The sequence below is a fragment of the Emydura macquarii genome, unplaced genomic scaffold, assembly GCF_026122565.2.
Source record: "Emydura macquarii macquarii isolate MOO-44397 ecotype Brisbane River unplaced genomic scaffold, CSIRO-AGI_Emac_v2 contig_2768, whole genome shotgun sequence".
In the NCBI taxonomy this organism is placed as follows: Eukaryota; Metazoa; Chordata; order Testudines; family Chelidae; genus Emydura; species Emydura macquarii.
Window position 1 is genome coordinate 28,327,306 of NW_027132905.1, and position 18,506 is coordinate 28,345,811.

Consider the following 18,506-nt stretch of genomic DNA (forward strand, 5'->3'; position numbering starts at 1 on the left):
AGTTGCCTGCCCGACACAGGTCTCGACCCTCCGGCACCGGGTGAGGTCCATCCCACTGTTTGTGCTCTCCAGCAGCGAAGAGTTCACCTGCAATGACGTGGCGCTGATCCCGGTCACCGGAGACAGTCTTGGTACCAAGGAATTCGCCTGGCAGTGCCGAACCCGGTTGCTGGAGACAGATTCAGCACCGAGGATTTTGCCCCCCACACTGAGGCAGCGCTGAACCCCGATGATTGATGGGTGATTGTTTATATGTACATCATAGCAGCATCTTCTTATTCAGCAGTTAGGCATCTACCCTGGTACGTTGAATTGAGAATATTGGCAAGAAAATGAGGTTGAGTATGTGGCTGATCCATCTGCTTCTTTACTGCCTGCAATTTAACTTTTGTGGAGTATTTCTTCAGCGTCTCCTTTAAATTTTCCAAGTTTCAACTGCATCTGCAATACAGAAGCAGTTTTTCTGTAGTTTGTCCTAGGCTATGGAAATAGTATATTTCAGTATATTCAGCATATCTTGTACATTTATCTTTAGTCTGATACTATGCTAGTAAAAGATAAAACAGGTAAGACATGGTAGGTAGTCCATACCAGAATAGTGCAAAAAATGTATTAACCATTTGATCCAGATTGTTCAGACATGTCCATGTCCTCTTGAAAGACATTGCCTTCTGAGGAGCATTTTTCATAAAGTTTTCATTCTGACAGCCAGGCCTTGCATGTTTGTCTGCACTGTTTACGTTTGGCCACGTGTTCCTTTTTTACCCAGAGGTAGAGGAATTTCTTGAAAATACTCCCAAATAGGATCTTTTTTATGACATACAGCCATGGCAGGTTTTCTAGTGTTGAAATCAACATTAGAAGCTGCCCTCTGAAGAATGTTGTCCCTTCTTCCCGCAATGTCCTACTTTGACACTAGTGTTTCTCCTTTCTGCTTGCACACACTGCTCTTTCTCCCTTGTTACCTAACCCCTCCCCCCCACACACACATACTTCTACCCCCAGAAAAACAAAATAACTAACTACAATCCAAAACTTTTGCTCATGCAACCCACATGCCTTTTGCACTGCAGTATCTTATTTATTCAGAGACAAAGGGGTGGCAGTTGAGAAGTTAATTGATTTGTGTTTCTGTGTACACATGAAAGGAGACGGGCCAAAGCAATTTACTTGAAGGGCCCAGGACCATCCAAAAGCAAGGTTGGAAGTCACTGGGCAGATTAGTGTTTTTCCATGTGCACAACAGTACACATATAAATATTCATAGTTTGAGAACTGAGCCAATCCGAATTCAGGCAGGGAGAAGCTATAAAATAGGAGCGTGAAACCATCCAGGTGTGCTCAGGGGATGATCCTGTTATGATCACAATGGTGTCTCCTGGAGTCAGAAGCCAGGTCCCAAAGCTTGTGATGACTCTGCCTGTCTGTTGCATCCAGTAGTGCTGCCCCTGGGTCCCCACCACAGGATCAAGTCCTTAATACAATACATAACCTATTGTGCCATTTTTATAAAGCTTGATCTCAAAAGTTGCATGTTTTTCCCTGATTCCTTTATGTGGAAGAGCAGTCTTTGATAGTTTTGATAGAGGCTCATAAATGGAGCATATTTATTTTTATTTAAATATTTTAAGAGATTGTAAGAAGCTTAGGCCTTAATGTATTTTGTATTAATCGGATTTAATTTTAAACAAGTCTATCTTAGTGACTTAGATTGGTTATTAGTGAAAATATTTTAAAAAGCCTTCTTACAAATAACTGAATAAGGAAATATGGAAAATCACTTTATTTCAGGCCATCATGGCTCAGCTTCCTCAAGAGCAAAAAGCTAAAATTGCTGAGCAAGTGGCAAGCTTCCAGGAAGAAAAGAGTAAATTGGATGCTGAAGTATCAAAATGGGATGACAGTGGTAATGATATTATTGTACTGGCAAAACAAATGTGTATGATTATGATGGAAATGACAGACTTCACCAGGTGAGCCTCTTTCATATACTCTAAACTTGTACAGGTGCTTACTTTCTCAGATGTTCATCTCTTTACAATGAAATGCTCTGACCAATATCACCCTAACTTTTGTATGCGCAAATATTTGAAATTCCTGCATTTTCACATCTTCAGTTTTGAACAGTATTATCGGTGTGTTTTAAAACTTACTGATGTGTAGTTTTCAAAACTTACAAATTGTCATAAAATGACCAGATAGTAAAACTGGTTTGTATGTTCACTAATTTGAACTAGGGTTATTTTCCTGAAAATGTCTAAACTTGTCTTGTATTGCGGTTTGAAATTTAACAGTAAAGGTTTTATTTAAACCGATAAGGTTTTTCTCAGGTATTGATGCAACATTCCATGCAAACAAGGTAGTCACAGCACAAACTTAACTTCTGAAATATTATCATATGTAATTGCTTGAAACATTCGGTATAAAGAGCCTAATAAAAAGTAGTTTTTTCACAAAACATGGGCCCTTTATAGACTTGACAATGAAGAGGCGTGAACTCATTGGGGAAACTTGGCTTACAACCAAGCATACAGCACAGCATGTGCGATAACTTTCCTGTAAGCTGCTTATTTTTATTATGCGAGTCCCCCTTTCCCATGTGAATACAGTTCAGTTAGGGAGTCTGTCTCTCTACAATGGAAAACGGAATGAGAGAGTGGCAACGTGCTTGGTTTTGATTCCAAAAGGTGGAATCTGCTTTGTTTTGCAGAGGTAAAGGACCACTAAAAAATACATCAGATGTGATTAGCGCAGCCAAGAAAATTGCAGAGGCTGGGTCAAGGATGGACAAGCTGGGACGGGCAATTGCTGACCATGTAAGTAATCATTCATCTTCATAAGTCTTCGGCATAACTGAGTAATAGTTCTGTATGGATCTACAAATGTAAAAAACATTTGGTTTTGGTGACTTAAGTACTTACCTAATTTTCTACAATCACTTCCTGAATACAGCTCTTCTGACTTCGTTCCTCCCAACTTCTTTGCTGCCCCATCAACATAAGCCCCTGAATACATAGAGCAAAAATACTTTTACAGCTCATTGTTTTAAATCAAGGACCTTGAGTATTTACATTAGCTGAAAAGAATAGAATTTGGTTTTTATATAGCCCATGTCATACTCAAGATATCCCTGAGTGCTTTGAAAAACTATAGAATCATAGAGTTGGAAGGGACCTCAGGAGGTCATCTAGTCCAACCCCCTGCTCAAAGCAGGACTAACCTCAGCTAAATAATCCCAGCCAGGGCTTTGTCAAGCCGCATCTTAAAAACCTCCAAAGATGGAGATTCCACCACCTCCCTAGGTAACCAATTCTTGTGCTTCACCACCCACCCAGTGAAAAACTTTTTCCTAATGTCCAACCTAGACCTCCCCCACTGCAACTTGAGACCGTTGCTCCTTGTTCTGTCATCTGCCACCATTGAGAACAGCCTAGCTCCATCCTCCCTGAAACCCCCTTTCAGGTAGTTCAGGGGTGGGGAACGTTTTTTCTACCAAAGGCCTGATGAGGTAGTTTTTTCTACCAAAGGCGGCGGGGGAGAATTCGGCGGCGGGGGGGAATTCAGCGGCGGCGCAGTTTCACGGCGGCGGTGGGGGGCGTGGGGCAGTGCCCGCCGCTGAAAAGGGGCAAACAGCGGCAGGGTTTCGGCAGCGGTCACTGCCCCCCCCATGGGACGCCACCGCCGTCGCGAAACCGTGCCGCCACCGAATTCCCCGCCACCGCCGAATTCCCAGCCGCCGCCAGGACCAGACCACATGATTTCGCGGGCCTTATACGGCCCGCTGCGGGTCGGACCAAATGATTTCAGGCGGCCCGCAGGCCGGACGTTCCCCACCCCTGAGGTAGTTAAAGGCTGCTATCAAATCCCCCCTCATTCTTCTCTTCTGCAGACTCAACAAGCCTAGTTCCCTCAGCCTCTCCTCATAAATCATGTGCTCCAGCCACCTAATCATTTTTGTTGCCCTCTGCTGGACTCTCTCCAACTTGTCCACAGCCTTGTTGTAGTGGGGGGCCCAAAACTGGACATAATACTCCAAATGGGGCCTCACCAATGCCGAATAGAGAGGAATAATCACTTCCCGCAATCTGCTGGCAATGCTCCTCCTAATGCAGCCCAATATGCTATTAGCCTTCTTGGCAACCAGGGCATACTGCTGACTCATATCCAGCTTCTTATCCACTGCATCTGAAGAAGAGAGCTGAAATCTCTCGAAAGCTTATGTCTACAAATATTAAATTTGTTAGTCTTTAAAGTGCCACAGAACTCTCGTTGTTCTTATCCACCGTTACCCCCAAGTCCTTTTCTGCAGAACAGCTGCCTAGCTCATCGGTCCCCAGTCTGTAACTGTGCATGGGATTCTTCTGTCCTAAGTGCAGGATTCTATACTTGTCCTTGTTGAACCTCATCAGATTTCTTTTGGCCCAATCCTCCAGTTTTTTTAGGTCCTTCTGTATCCTATCCCTACCTTCCAGGGTATCTACCCCTCCCCCTAGCTTATTTTCATCTGCAAACTTGCTGAGGGTGCAATCTACCCCATCCTCCAGATCATTAATGAAGATGTTGAACAAAACTGGCCCCAGGGCTGACCCCTGGGGCACTCCGCTTGTGACCGGTTGCCAGCTAGACATGGAGCCATTGATCACTACTCATTGAGCCCTATGCTCTAGCCAGTTCTCTATCCATTTTATACTCCATTCATCCAACCCATACTTCTTTAACTTGCTGATAAGAATACTGTGAGAGACCGTATCAAAAGCTTTGCTAAAGTCAAGGTGTGTCACGTCTACTGCTTTCCCCACATCCACAAAGCCAGTCATTTCTTCATAGAAAGCAATCAGATTGGTCAGTCATGACTTTCCCTTGGTGAATCCATGTTGACTGTTCCTGATCACCTTCCTCTCTTCCAAGTGCCTTAAAATGGATTCCTTAAGGACCTGCTCCATGATTTTTCCAGGGATTGAGGTGAGGCTGACCGGTCTGTAGTTCCCTGGATCCTCTTTCCTCCCTTTCTTGAAGATGGGCACTATATTTGCTTTTTTCCAGTCATCAGGGACCTCCCCCAATTGCCACGAACTTTCAAAGATAATAGCTAATGGCTCTGAAATCACCTCAGCCAACTCCCTCAGCACCCTTGGATGCATTGCATTTGGCCCCTTGGACTTGTGTATGTCCAATCTTTCTAAATTGTCTTGGACCTGTTCCTTCAGCACTGCGGGATGTTCACCTCCTTCCCGTTCTGTGCCGCCCAGTGCATATGTGAATATATAGGCAACACAGCGACCATTATGGTCCCTCCAGCAGGTCAGACACAGCCTTTATTTTAATCTTCCTGTTTCTGTGGGGGTGTTTGAGAGGGAAGAGTGATCAATGAGTTATATTTGAAATGCTCCTCAGGATCCCTATCTGGATATACAGGAGAGATGGTCAGAACAGGTTACCTGTTTGTGTTTTATCCAAAGAGGGCCAACATCCCCATTAATATTGCACTATAGTGTCAGCATAGTAGGCAGCCGTTTCCTGATTCTGTACTTGAACTTGCCTGCTTAAAAGCCATTGGCAAGAGGACTGTCAATGGAGCTTTGCGTTGGTTATGTCTATACTGACGGTGACAAATTCGCCACCATCAGATCGATTTTTTTCTGGTTCAATTGAGTGGCAGTGAAGGCACACTCAATCGATCCAGAAGTCCATTTAATAAAACCACTTCCCCAAAAAGTGTAGCGCTGCATTGACGGGTACGCATTTCCGTCGGCCCAGTGCAGTGGGGACGGCGTGCTAAACACAAGTTATGAAGTAGAGGGAGTTATGCAAGCTGCACAGAGTAGCTTGCGTAACTCCTGTCGACTGCTGCTGAATTTCACCAGTAGTGTAGACCAGGCCTTTGTCACTGCAAATGTTAATGGGGTGTATCTTGATCAATCATATAATGAACCATGTGCTCATGTCATCACAGAAGGTATTCATGCAATAATGACAATCACAGTAAAACAAAAAATCTTACTTTAGCAGGATATTTAACTTTATCAAAAATGTTATCAGATAAGCACAGACCTCTCAGGCCTGGTTGTCAGATGTCTGTGCCTGTCCTCTAGTTTTAAAACTGGGTTTGTGTCAAGCAAAAGTGACGTGGGTCTCAGTCCACACCCAAATTTGATACTACTGAAGAGATCTGTATTGTTTGTCATGAAGTCACTACTCTTGAGAGGCCCTGAAATAGCTCAGGTCTGGTCTACCCTGGCAGCAGCAGTCGACACGCAAGCTATAGTTACGTAGTGTAGCTTGCATATCTCCTGTCAATGTACTTATGTTCACTAGTGTAGCGTCTTCACGGAACTTGCATCGATGAGAGAGACCCTCCCATTGATGCAGCCTTACTTCTTTCGAGAAAGTGGATTAATTCAGTCGACCGGAGAGCGCTCTCAAATCAACTCAGTGGGTCTACGCTGAAGACTACAGAAAAGACGAATGAGGGGGGATTTGATAGCAGCCTTTAACTACCTGAAAGGGGATTCCAGGGAAGATGGAGCTAGACTGTTCTCAGTGGTAGTAGATGACAGAACTAGGAGCAATGGTCTCAAGTTGCAGTGGGGGAGGTCTAGGTTGGATATTAGGAAAAAGTTTTTCACTAGGCGGGTGGTGAAGCACTGGAATGGGTTACATAGGGAGGTGGTTGAAACTCCATCCTTAGAGGTTTTTAAAGTGCGGCTTTACAAAGCCCTGGCTGGGATGATTTAGTTGGGGTTGGTCCTGTTTTGAGCAGGGGGTTGGACTAGATGACCTCTTGAGGTCCCTTCCAACCCTCATCTTCTATGATGCCACTGCATTGATGCCTGCTGCCGCGGTACTGAAGACATACCCTTAGTTTTGAGGTATGTAATTAAACAGGTTTTACTTCGAAAAAACTAGCTATAACTGTGCAGTTTCCCTCTCTGAATACAAATTCACAGCATGTGATTAAAAATAACATTTTTTATTTAAACAAGAATTAACTTTTAAAACAAATGCAGATGTTTTAATTGTTTCATCTGGTTTCCAGAGACCATTATTGTGACTGATATAAATTTATTTGTTTTATTGACTGTTAATATTAATGAACTGATAACAGCTTACTGGGATGGAGTGGAAAGGCTGCTTCAAATGGTTCCCCCTCCACTTGTCAGCAGTGAGTGAAGTCATGGCATAAAGATTAAGCATGGGGAGATGCCACCTCCTCAGGCAAGCAGGGCAAGATTTCAGAATTAGATTGCTCTCTGAAATCTACACTGAACTCTGTTAGCTGAAATCTTCTATTGCTACAAATTAAAATAGTGTTCCACACACACACACTCTGCAGGTGATAAAAAGCCACAACAAGTAGACAGCAAAACTCTGTGAATGCATATTTTGGCTTGCTTTTATTAGAAAAGTTGTTTTAAAAAAAAATGTACAGGTGTCATGGGGGATGGGTAGATGAGCAGAAGGCCAGAACTAGTCATATTGACAAGAATGTAACTTTTTTTTCAAACCCTATGTTCATCTAAATCTTTTAGCCTGTATATTCAATTGGGAATGCCTACATAGTCCCAGGCCTTGGCTACACTTGTGGCAGCATATAGGTATGTGTAGCTATATGTGGCAGGGAAAGCCTTCAGCAGCCGGAAGCTGCTGGAGCTTTTTCCTGGTGCCGCCCACTGCCAGAGCCTTTGTTGTGGTGGGGAAAGGCTCCAGCAGCAGGGCGCTACACTTCTAGAAATAGTAGAGTAGATGGGGGAGGCGCTGCTTGGGTGTGTAGAGCTATGTAGGATATATACCCTAGGGTTCAGGCATGTAGGACACTCTGCTTTATTAGCCTAAGCCATGCCTTACAGTTTATGCTGCTGTTTATACCTTTGGTAGCTGGGCGTGCAGTGGCTGTACTCTGCATACCACCACAAATGTAGACGTACTTATAGAAACAGGTGCAGTAATCTGTTAACCTAGAACTATTTGACAGTTGCAGAAGACTTTCTGTGCAGCCATTTCAATGAGTGTTAATGCCTTCATATGCCAAGAGCAGGAAGAACAAAGGGATGTACTGTCATGTTCTGTTAACCACATGGCACTAGGTGAATCATGACCCCTCACGTTAGTGTGTCAGGAAATCCTAACTCCTGCTGTCAGATAGTTTTATAACACATTTCCTATGAAGCCATAAAAGCTATTATCTGTCGTATTTCAAGTCAGTTAAAAAGTGTCTAGCCATCAACCTTCAAATTTTCCCAAAGGTTTCATCTTTCACTCAAAATAGCAGGCTCTTTCTGAATGGGGGGAAATATTAAGAAGTTGTTAATATCTCAAGAAATAGAAATGATTGCGGCAAGACAGAGGTTCTCTCAGAAAATTTATTCTCCTGTCTCTGCCAGACCACTTACAAGGCATTCTGACAATATTTCCATTGCTTTCAATCTTTGATAGTTGTAGAAGGTACATCGATTGCCAATTTGTGAAATCCAAGTGAACCAGTAGAGATAGCTGATGCATTGCACCAGCTTTCCAATCAAGTAAGTACTAGCAGCCTCTCTTAGCACCCTTACAGTAGGCAAGATCTTGATCATGCCTCATGCTCAGACAATCTAAGGCTGCTTTTGGAAAGCTGTATTCTGATGCAGGATTAGTGCTTTCTCATGTGACAGCTGCTGCTTATGTGTGGCCAAAATTACTATCCAGCAGCAAGAAAATCCCCCCCCCCCCTCCCAAAATATCCCCTTACAGCTTTTGTAACTGCATGATGCAAAACTAGTGTATTATGCATATAGTGGAATTTGCTCTCTGGGTCACTGGCACAGTGTCAGGGTTTAACCCACAAAAATTACAACAATGTTCAGATTCTAAATTGAGGGTATTATACTAGAAAGAAAAATGGCTCTGCCTGCCAACTTGAACCTATCAGTTGCTTTTTCTTAGTAAGCAAATTCCACTGGCGCAGCCTTGTTTGCTGGTTTGTTTTCTTAAGAGGTCTTGTAATAATGTGTGCACACACTTTTACTGCTTGATGTTTTTTGTCAGGTGTCAGTCTGCATGATTAGCAATCCTGGTTTTGAATTTTATCAGCCAAATCTTGTTGAGCTTTTCTACGTGCCTCAGCAAGTTTTCTAGTTTTCAGCTATTGGAGGCCAACTGATGAATGTGAATGGACATGGACCTCCTCTAACAGTCACAGAGATGGGCACCTCACTGATTGGAGCCGTGCCACACCAAATTAATGCTTCATCTTGTCACAGACAGGACACTGGACAATGACTAATATCAGATCCTTCTGTGGAGGTGCAAGAAATGTCATGGATCGTTAAGGAATACCTTACTCATAGTGGTCATTTCTTCCTGCCCCCCAATCACTTAATAACTAGTTTATACCCTGAAACAGTACTTAATTTTCTTTCTTTCACAAGATAATTGACTAATATAGAAGTGTTTATTTTGTAGCAGTTTTAAATGTTGCCTTTTAGTTTAAATAAACATCCTTGCTGCCATAACATGAAGGGGCAGTGATTAAATAGGAGTGCCCAACATATCTTCTTCATACCATTCCTTATCTTGTCTACTTTTGTCATGTTCCCTCTTATTCATTATTCTCTGTGAAATAAACTGTCTCTGAATTAAACTTCTCCCCTGCCTCCACCCCAATACATTTCTGCAGTCAGCTTTTAGAATTAGAGTGACTGGCACTGAACACAGTTTTTCAGATGCTGATGTCCTGTTGGTTTATATGCTGGAATAACACCTTAATACACTATTTTCTGTCCCATTCCTTATGCAGCTGAACAATATTTTCTTTCTTTATCATTGCTGAACATGGAGCAGCCTTCATTCATTGCACTGTCTTCAGTGAGACCAATGTTTATTTCCTTAATTTAGAACTCAATAAAATGTCTAAATAGTTCAAATTATTCCATCCAATAGGCACTATTTTGTAGTTGAGGCAGGTGAATGCCACGTAGGAGAATCAGGTTTTACTTCTGCCTCTGTCAGAGACTTCCTTTGTGACATTGGGCAAATCACTTAAACCAACCTTTTCACAGGTGGCTTCTAGTTGGGTGTTCCTCGTTTCTTGGTGCCTGTCCTGAAAATCAGGCCTGAAAAGAGCTGAGCACTCTCAGCTGCAGCTGAAGTCAGTGGAACCTGTGGCTGCTCAGCAGATCTGATAGCAAGGCTCTCAGTGTTAGGAGTCAGGAGGTCCTGATTTCTAAACTATGCTCTACCACTGATTCACTCTGATGCTGGGCAAGTCATTTGGTCTTTATCTCAGTTTCTCCACACGTAAAACTGAATCAGCGCAATTGTCCGTTGTTGGCTGCGTTTGTGTTCTCTGCGTGCTGCACTGGCTTTGGCCAGATAGGCCGTACAGCTGACTTTGATTAAACTGCCCAAGATGACCACAGACTCTGTTCAGTGGCAAATGCACTTGGCCAGGTTTATTGCTGACAAAGCACGGTATTAGTACCCTCTACGTGCTACAGGTACACTTAATACATGCATGCTCATTATAAGGGACTCGGGTCGGAGAGCGGCAGGATTTTCCGCTCCCCCCTCAGCCAGATAGACACGCTTTTTGTACCCCTCTTTTATGAACAGATACAAACAAGTTACGTATTGCCCCTCTGATGTGGCTAGTTACCACCCTTTACCTTTTACCTGTTGGTTCGATCAAAACATCTCTACTCATCACCCTGTCACCCTGACCTTGTCCTTAGGAAGGGTCAGTGTGTCCTTGTGTCATTTTTGGGGAGCGTGTTTACACCATAGCTTTGTATCGGGGTGTTCTAGCACGGTCCTTCTGGAATGTGTTTATGTGGATACAGAATGCCTAGGAGTGCTTGTGTTTTTGCAGCGCCAGCCCCGTTCTTGCCAAATTAATGTATCGAAGAGTGAACCTGCAAGCAGGCATCTGCTTTCTAACAGGGCCTGCCTTTTGCTCATAGCCTGACTCTTGCTAACTTTGCCTTATATTAGCAGGGCCTGACTTTTTTGCTTACTTTAGTTCTGGCCTTAGACGTCATATCAGGCCCTATGCCTCAGGCACACTCTCTCTACTACAGGCATGTGTCTGCCTACCTTCCAAGAGGTAGAGGATTAATTGTCTATTCAGTGTTTTTTTTATATGGTAAGTGCTATAAAAATGCTAAATGCTCTGGAAGATTCAGGTCTTTAGCACCTAAAACTAGTGGAAACACCTGTTGATGTTAGGCTTAATCTTGTTTAGCCTCAGTATTACACAAATAATCTTAATTTTGGCATTTCATAACTGTTGAGTGCTCAAACCGGCAACCTTAGCATTCTTTCAATGTATTTAAGTGATAAATATGCTAAACTCCGATATTAGTACTGAACCCTTTCCTGCTAACCATTTGCTATGTTGAAAACTGACCATTTATTCTTACATTGTTTGTGTTCCTTTATCTAGTTGCTAACATGACAGGATGTTACTTCTCACCCTGTGACATGGTTACTTACCAGCCTCTCTTGAAGGACTTTGTCAAAGACTTTTTTAAATTCCAGATTGTCATCTGGTTCTCTTTTATCCACTGTTCTGTTGACACACACAAAAAACTCTAATAGGTTAGAGAAAAAATTTTCTTTGCAGAAGCCAGGCCGATTAGCTATGCTACTGCTGTTTTAAAACATGCTGTTTAAAAACATGCTGTTTACAGGCTAAATGCCAGTTTTCCTATTTAGTAGGTGATTTTAGTGTGCATATACTCTGCACATTTGAGATGAAGAAGTATATTGTGGACTGTGACTGTCACTCAGATGGGCTCCTCTGTTTTTTATATGGGAATACAGCTGAGAAACACCAGAGCACTCCAATTTATATTCTGACTCTTTAAGGCTGTTGAACATATTACCACCTTGCTCTCCTTCCACTCTGTCTCCACAGTGCACACCAAGGGCTGAGCAAATGGGCTTCTCTGTGGCAGTACTGTGTAGCTATGTAGTCAGTTTATTACACAGCTAAAATATTTAGATCTATATGACTCAGTACAAGAGCATTTGCTGAAGCACTTCCACACCTTATCAGGTCTAGTTGCCACACTCATAAGAGGATTGAGGTAGTCAGGACCACATATCTATTCTGTTGGAAATACTGTTTAAGAGGAGTTACAGAATTACAGGAATCATTATTCACTAGTGCAAGCATTTCATTGAAAATGGAGTCAGCGTCTGAGGCACAAAGACACTATTCTTGAGTAAGAGTTGCAAGTAGAGTATACAAGTCCTAAATTGAGATCCTAGGATGCAAAGTGCTGTATCAGTACTTCACAAATACAGCTTCAATATCCATGAGGTGTGCTAATACTATACCTGTTAGCAAAACAGATGTAGAAAGACTAGGACATTTGCCCAAGGTCTCACAGCAAGGCCAGTGGCAGAGCAAATATGTGAAAGTCCTCTCTCCTGGTGCCGCTTTTTGAGAACACATTTTTAAATTGCACAATGGATTTACCTCTCTTGTATTTCAATGACTCTTCTCATCCGAGGAATCTCAACATTTAGCAGATACTAATTTTTAATGACATATAAACACAAGTTTTGCTGCTGGTTAACCTAGGCTTAAATAAGGGTTTTGAACTCAAATGCAAGAAATTCTTCAGAATTATAATTTGTTTTAAAATCCTAGAAATATTGTATGGAGCTAGTGGTATGTCGGAACTGTTGTACAGCTGTTACAAATGTTTATTCCATTTTGTATATGGTCATTGGTTACTGCACTGTTCCTTTATTCACTTATTTTTTTCATACTGCTTTGTCAGTGAAAATAGATAGCTAGATGTCTGTAAATACATAAATTGAATGTATTCATCATGATAGATACATAGCTGAACAACTTAAGCTTTTTTTTGGATTTACTGATGATCAGGGTAGTTAGCTTTAAAGATTCTTGCTTTTCAAAATTCTGAAGGAAAAGTTTTTTCTGTTTTCAGTGCCCAGATTCTGCCTGCAAACAAGACCTTCTTGCCTACCTACAGCGTATTGCTTTATACTGCCATCAGCTGAACATCTGTAGCAAAGTTAAGGCAGAAGTTCAGAACCTTGGAGGAGAACTGGTAGTCTCTGGGGTATGTAAGATCTGGTTATTTCCATTTCATGTTTTTCTTTCCAGGTTGAACAGTTTTCCCAGTTTAAGCTTTTGCGTTAAGGCATATAGATAAAATTAAAGGTACATGGGTTTATGTCCAAACTTTAAAACCTTTTATAACTGTCTCCTTTTGAAGGCAGAATCAGCATCTTAATAATCTTCAAACTACTTTTCAGCTTTCATTAGTAGATAGTAACCCTCAGCAAGAAATTTCACTATAGGTTTGTAATATTCTACCACTTTTTCACAGGTTATTGAGTTTACATACTGTGGGATTATATCATCTTAATCAGCATAATTTTATGTATATTTCTTAATCTACCCCATGTTTTCATAGAGATTTTGTACATGTTGGGCAGTTGGTGTTCTAAGTCTTTAGGGGTATTTATATTTCAAAATAACTGCCCTGAAGTGCAGCTGTTTTTAGTTGCTCCTCTGTTTGGTGACAGCTGAAAGCTGCTGTTGGGCCAGCCTCATTCCTTACTCCTACCATCAATTTAGCAGATGCATTCTTGTCTTCATTATACTTCACAGATTTTTTTCTCACTTACAATAATCTGCATCCTGTAGATTTACATAGGAGGGAAACTGATAAATAATCAGAGCATGGCAAAAGAATTCAGGAATTTAGTAGTCACTTATGTTCTAATTGGTTGAAAGCAGTAATGACCAGTTGATGATTCTGGTGGGTTAAGTGCAGGGTTTAGTATATGGAGGGGACCAAAGTGATTGGTAGCTCAGTGCTCACAGTTGAGTCATTAGAAGTAAATATAAAATCTGATCTTTCCTAAGATGTTCCATATGTTAGAAACCTTTGAATAGTTTCTCATTTGTACAAGTATCTTGTACAATTTCTCCGTTTACTGCTCTTTCACTGACAAGTGGCTGCTGGAAGGAATAGTTAGTGCTGCATAATTGGTATAACTGAGCAAAATGTGAAACAAAATGTAATAGACACAGTTGTGGCAAAGAAACATACTTTTTACATAATGTTAGCACCTTCATGCCAGAGAAGGACTTCTCTGCCACCCTCCCATTACTGGCAACAGGACATGCTCAAAGTGCCAGAAGTGAGAAACCGAGCAGTAAGATGCGGCAGAGCATGTGTTGCTGTATATTGTGTTGCATGCCTGTTATCTGTGAGGCTGAAGGCATTGTGGTGTCCAAATACTGGATATGTCATTATACAATAACATGCTCTAGGGTTGTACTGTGATTATAAAATGCCTTTTTAATTTACATATCCTTCTGCCATAAATTAGTTCATATCAGTAGCCTAGCACTGTTACTATAGACTTCTTATTTTTAATATGCGTTCATTGAATAAGAACAGGGCTAAATGTTGTCAAGACTTTTTGGCCTCTCTCTAGCAGATTACTGGATGAAAATCTCTGCTGTACAAGATTGTCCACTGCCTACCATTGAATTGGGCACTCTGTCTTTAAAAATATTAACAGTTTGTATCCTGAAATAAAAACACACAATTTGTTAGCAAGAATATGGCAAAGCATCACTGAACAACTAGAATGAACTATGGCAAAGAGAACCTGGCAGAAAAAATCAGGAATTTAGCTGTTTCCCTCCCACGTGTTCTGCACAATACCGATTTCTTCACAGGGTGGAGAATTCTGTAAAGAGCAGTGAAATAAAAATATATTTTCCAAATTGATGGTCAGGTTAAGAAAGGCAGATTAAATTGACTGACTGATGGAGAACACACCAGGGCCTAGCACAGACTTGTCATTAAGATCTGGTCATTAAACTACCAAATTGTAAACTTCCTGGGGCAAGGATTGCCTTAATCTGTAAAGCACCAAGCATACTGGTATATGTAAATCATAGGGGGAGTGTGAAGTACTCATAGCACTTCTGCATCATGCAGGCAAAAAACTGCTGCAGATCATTCTAGGACCCCAAAACAGTGTCTTTTGAAAAGCTGTGATATAAAAAAAAAAAAAAAAAAAACACACACCCTGAGAACAGCAGGCTCTCTGAAAAAGAAATAGCCATTTTGCAGTTAGCAGCTCCCTGAAATAATCCACTTAGTGAATCTGCAGCTCTCGTTAGAGGCCAACTGCTGAAACCTTCTTTAGATGCATTTTTTAAAATAAACCTAAAATGTCTTGAGTTCTAGGGATCTTGAGATCTGTGCTCTCAGAGTGCCCTTTCATGGGCATGTGCTTGATGTAGCTGGCCAGATGCAGATGTGATGTCATATTAACCAATGAACAGGTTGCTTTCAAAGCCAGGACAGTCTTTATTTTCAAAGATTCCAAGAATTGCTTAGTGCGCCAGTTTGCTAACAGTTTGACTAGAATGAAAAGGAAGTACATAGTGCAACTGCATACACCCAAGACTGGCTGTGCCAACCAGTTAATAAAAATTTAGTAATTTACCAGGAGGTGAAAACATCAGCTGGCAGCCCACTGCACTGCTAAACAAGAAGACCTGGTATGCTACATGCTTGATACTCAGGCTTTTTCAGTAAGAATGGAAATTTAAAAAGGGTCACTAAAGATCAGTAATGTCCTGAAGGTGAAAATTATATGGTCTGCAGCCTGTTCTGAGTGTCCCAATCAATCAGACTGTTAGTTTGCTCATGGGTTTATGCATGTGAACTCTCAAATGTATTTCTTTTTGTTATAATGTATGGGCACTTGTGGCAATGAAGTAGACTTAAAATATTTTGTTTTAAAATGGCATTGAGTGTTATTATAGCACAGAAGCATAATCCATACAGTGTTGGGCCCAAAGTAGACTCCTACTAGTATTGCAGAATTGGAGAGGATAAGCCATTATTTCAGCAAGACTGTGAGGTACTGGTCTGCCTTGTTGCGCACAATCTTCATGTCCTAGATCGTGCTCAGACATTTGCCCAGCTTCCTGCCCTAGTTCAGCTCTCATCCCCTCCTACCCCCCAGTTCAGCTCTCATATGTCCCACTGTCTGCTTTCTCCTTTTCATTTTTGCATGTTCTTCATTCTGCCCCTGCTTACTATGAAAACAGTTCCTTCAGACTGCCCTTCCCTCTCAACTTCTCTTTTTAAAAAGAATCTTGGCATGAGCAATAGAGAAGCAGAGTTCCTTTCCTCTCCTTCAGTTCTCCTTTTTTTCCATAAATAAAAATTGCCAGGTACATTTGGGTGGCCAAATTTTACAACACAAAGGCGGCCTCAGTCTATTACCATTGATATTGAGATGCATCCCGCTGAAACTTGAGACTTAGCATGTAATCTTTCATGCCGTACCAATCTGAGCTGCAGCATTGCTTGCTGGCATCTGTAGTCTCTGTAACCCACACCCCCATATGAAAGAGGAGGACAGTTGACATAATCTGCTCAATTTTGTGCACATTGGGTGTGGCCCTCTTGCTCTGCTGGTTCATCTCCATATTGGAAACTTGGCAGGAGCTGAAGTTTGGCTCCCACAGTATATTTTTATCCTTCAGCTTTTCTTTTTTCTAAAAGAACTTTTTCTCTAGTGCAGCTTTCCTCACTTTAATCCTGCTTGCATGGACTTCAGCACTGGCTGAAATTGCTTAATAGTCCCTTTCTCTTAATGTGATTTGATGTCCAGTGTGACTTACAAATTTATTAATCAATTATTAAGATATTATCATAGCTATAATACATTTAATTGATGTGGAAGCTGATGTATTAGGACAGCCACAAGGCTATAACAGCAAACGGCTGAATACAAATATTTTAAATAGTGATAAATATGGAAAAGGCACCACTGAGTGCACAAAAATACTGCTTATTCTTCTAATGGCATGAGTCATTTTCTTACCACAAAGAGTCAGAAAACATAGCATCATTTTTGGAAATCCTGATTAGGGTTACTTTAACAGGAGGATTAAAATATTCTAGTGTCACAAAGCCTTCTGAAGCATCTTGCATTTGCCTAGTTTTTACCATGCATAGCACGCCATGGGCATTGCCAAAAACAGGTGATGATTATGATATCTATTGTAGGTGGACAGTGCTATGTCTCTGATCCAGGCTGCAAAGAACCTGATGAATGCAGTGGTGCAAACTGTGAAGGCTTCCTATGTGGCATCTACTAAATACCAAAAGTCCCAGGGAATGGCTTCTCTGAATCTTCCTGCTGTGTCTTGGAAAATGAAGGCTCCAGAGAAGAAACCTCTGGTCAAGAGAGAGAAACAGGATGAAACTCAAACCAAAATCAAAAGAGCATCCCAGAAGAAGCATGTTAATCCTGTGCAGGCTCTCAGCGAGTTCAAGGCAATGGAGAGTATTTAAAGAAAAGTTTTTCCTTTAGTCCACTACTGCTACTTCCAGAACTTTACTTTTAATATTCTAAGGATTTCAAAAGTTTACTATTCATTAAAATGTATTTACTTAATATAATTTTGATAACTTTGTTTAGATTTCATGGGGAAATACTCAAATTTATAAATCCTATCAATACAACCTCAGTCTGCAAATGTTTTAATATTAGGTTGCTTTTAGATTTCAGGGGCATATTTCTAGGTGACAATTATTTTGTATAACCCTGCTTAAAATATATCCCATAACCAAAGAATCTTACAGTAACACTAATCATTAACTTTAGTTGAATCATGTTATGCCTTTCAATGACTGCAGTTTTACATTGTGATCAAAAAGGAAACATCACTCAAAGAATGAATTAAATTACTGATGGATGTATTTGTGTATTCACACATGGTTTGTGTAGGGGATAAGCTTTGTGTGTTAAAGTGAGTATGATAATAGCAGGTGTTAGCTGTGCTTTCTTGTACAGTAAGGCAGTAGTGGAAAAACATCTCGGAAAGTAAGACTTAGTGGGTTTGATTTTTTCTTTAATTTGGAATAGAGCTTTTTGTTGCATTTGTTTAAAATTGCTGTTTTCCAAGACACTACTTGAGCTGTGGGTTTTAAAGCTATTTGACAGAAAATGGTGAGTCATGCCCATTTAAGCATTTTGAGAGTAAAGTATTTTCTGGTTACTTTGCAGTAGGCCTTTTGTTAAGGGTTTTTCATGTATGTCTCTCCAGGAGCAGAACCCATAAGAAATTCAGTAAAACATATGCATCGTGGAGAAAACTGATTACTTTTTTTATAGCACAAAATGAGAATTTTAATGCTTGGTTACAGATTACTAATGTACTTTGCCACAGGACACTAATAAAGTTGCTTTATCAGCTGGTGTGTTGTCGTGCTGTAAATTTAGCATTTTCTCCCCTAGCATTCAAATGCAAATTCATCATTGTACTCATTTCTGATAATTGCTATGCATCCTGCCTTGGGCTTGCAAAGAAACCCAGCAAATAGTGTTTATTCAGGCTACAATTTAGACTTTACATTATTTGTGATAACTTTAGCTACAAGGTATAATTTTGCTGTCTTATTTAAATTTTATGAATTTGGTTTTTTTAGAAGTTAGTGAATTGT

The 18,506-nt window shown here is 41.0% G+C and overlaps 1 protein-coding gene across 4 annotated transcripts in view; it reads left to right on the top strand.

Annotated features, from left to right (window-relative positions):
* CTNNA1 (catenin alpha 1) overlaps window positions 1–18,259 on the top strand; it is a 200,290-nt gene extending 182,031 nt beyond the window's left edge. For all 4 annotated transcript variants that reach the window (XM_067566787.1, XM_067566788.1, XM_067566789.1 and 1 more), the window contains exons 15-18: window positions 1,792–1,973; window positions 2,711–2,816; window positions 12,939–13,073; window positions 17,067–18,259. In XM_067566787.1, the coding sequence (XP_067422888.1) occupies window positions 1,792–1,973; window positions 2,711–2,816; window positions 12,939–13,073; window positions 17,067–17,354 (711 nt within the window). In that variant the 3' untranslated portion in view covers window positions 17,355–18,259. The remainder of the gene's footprint in view (window positions 1–1,791; window positions 1,974–2,710; window positions 2,817–12,938; window positions 13,074–17,066) is intronic.
* The last annotated feature ends 247 nt before the right edge of the window (window positions 18,260–18,506 follow it).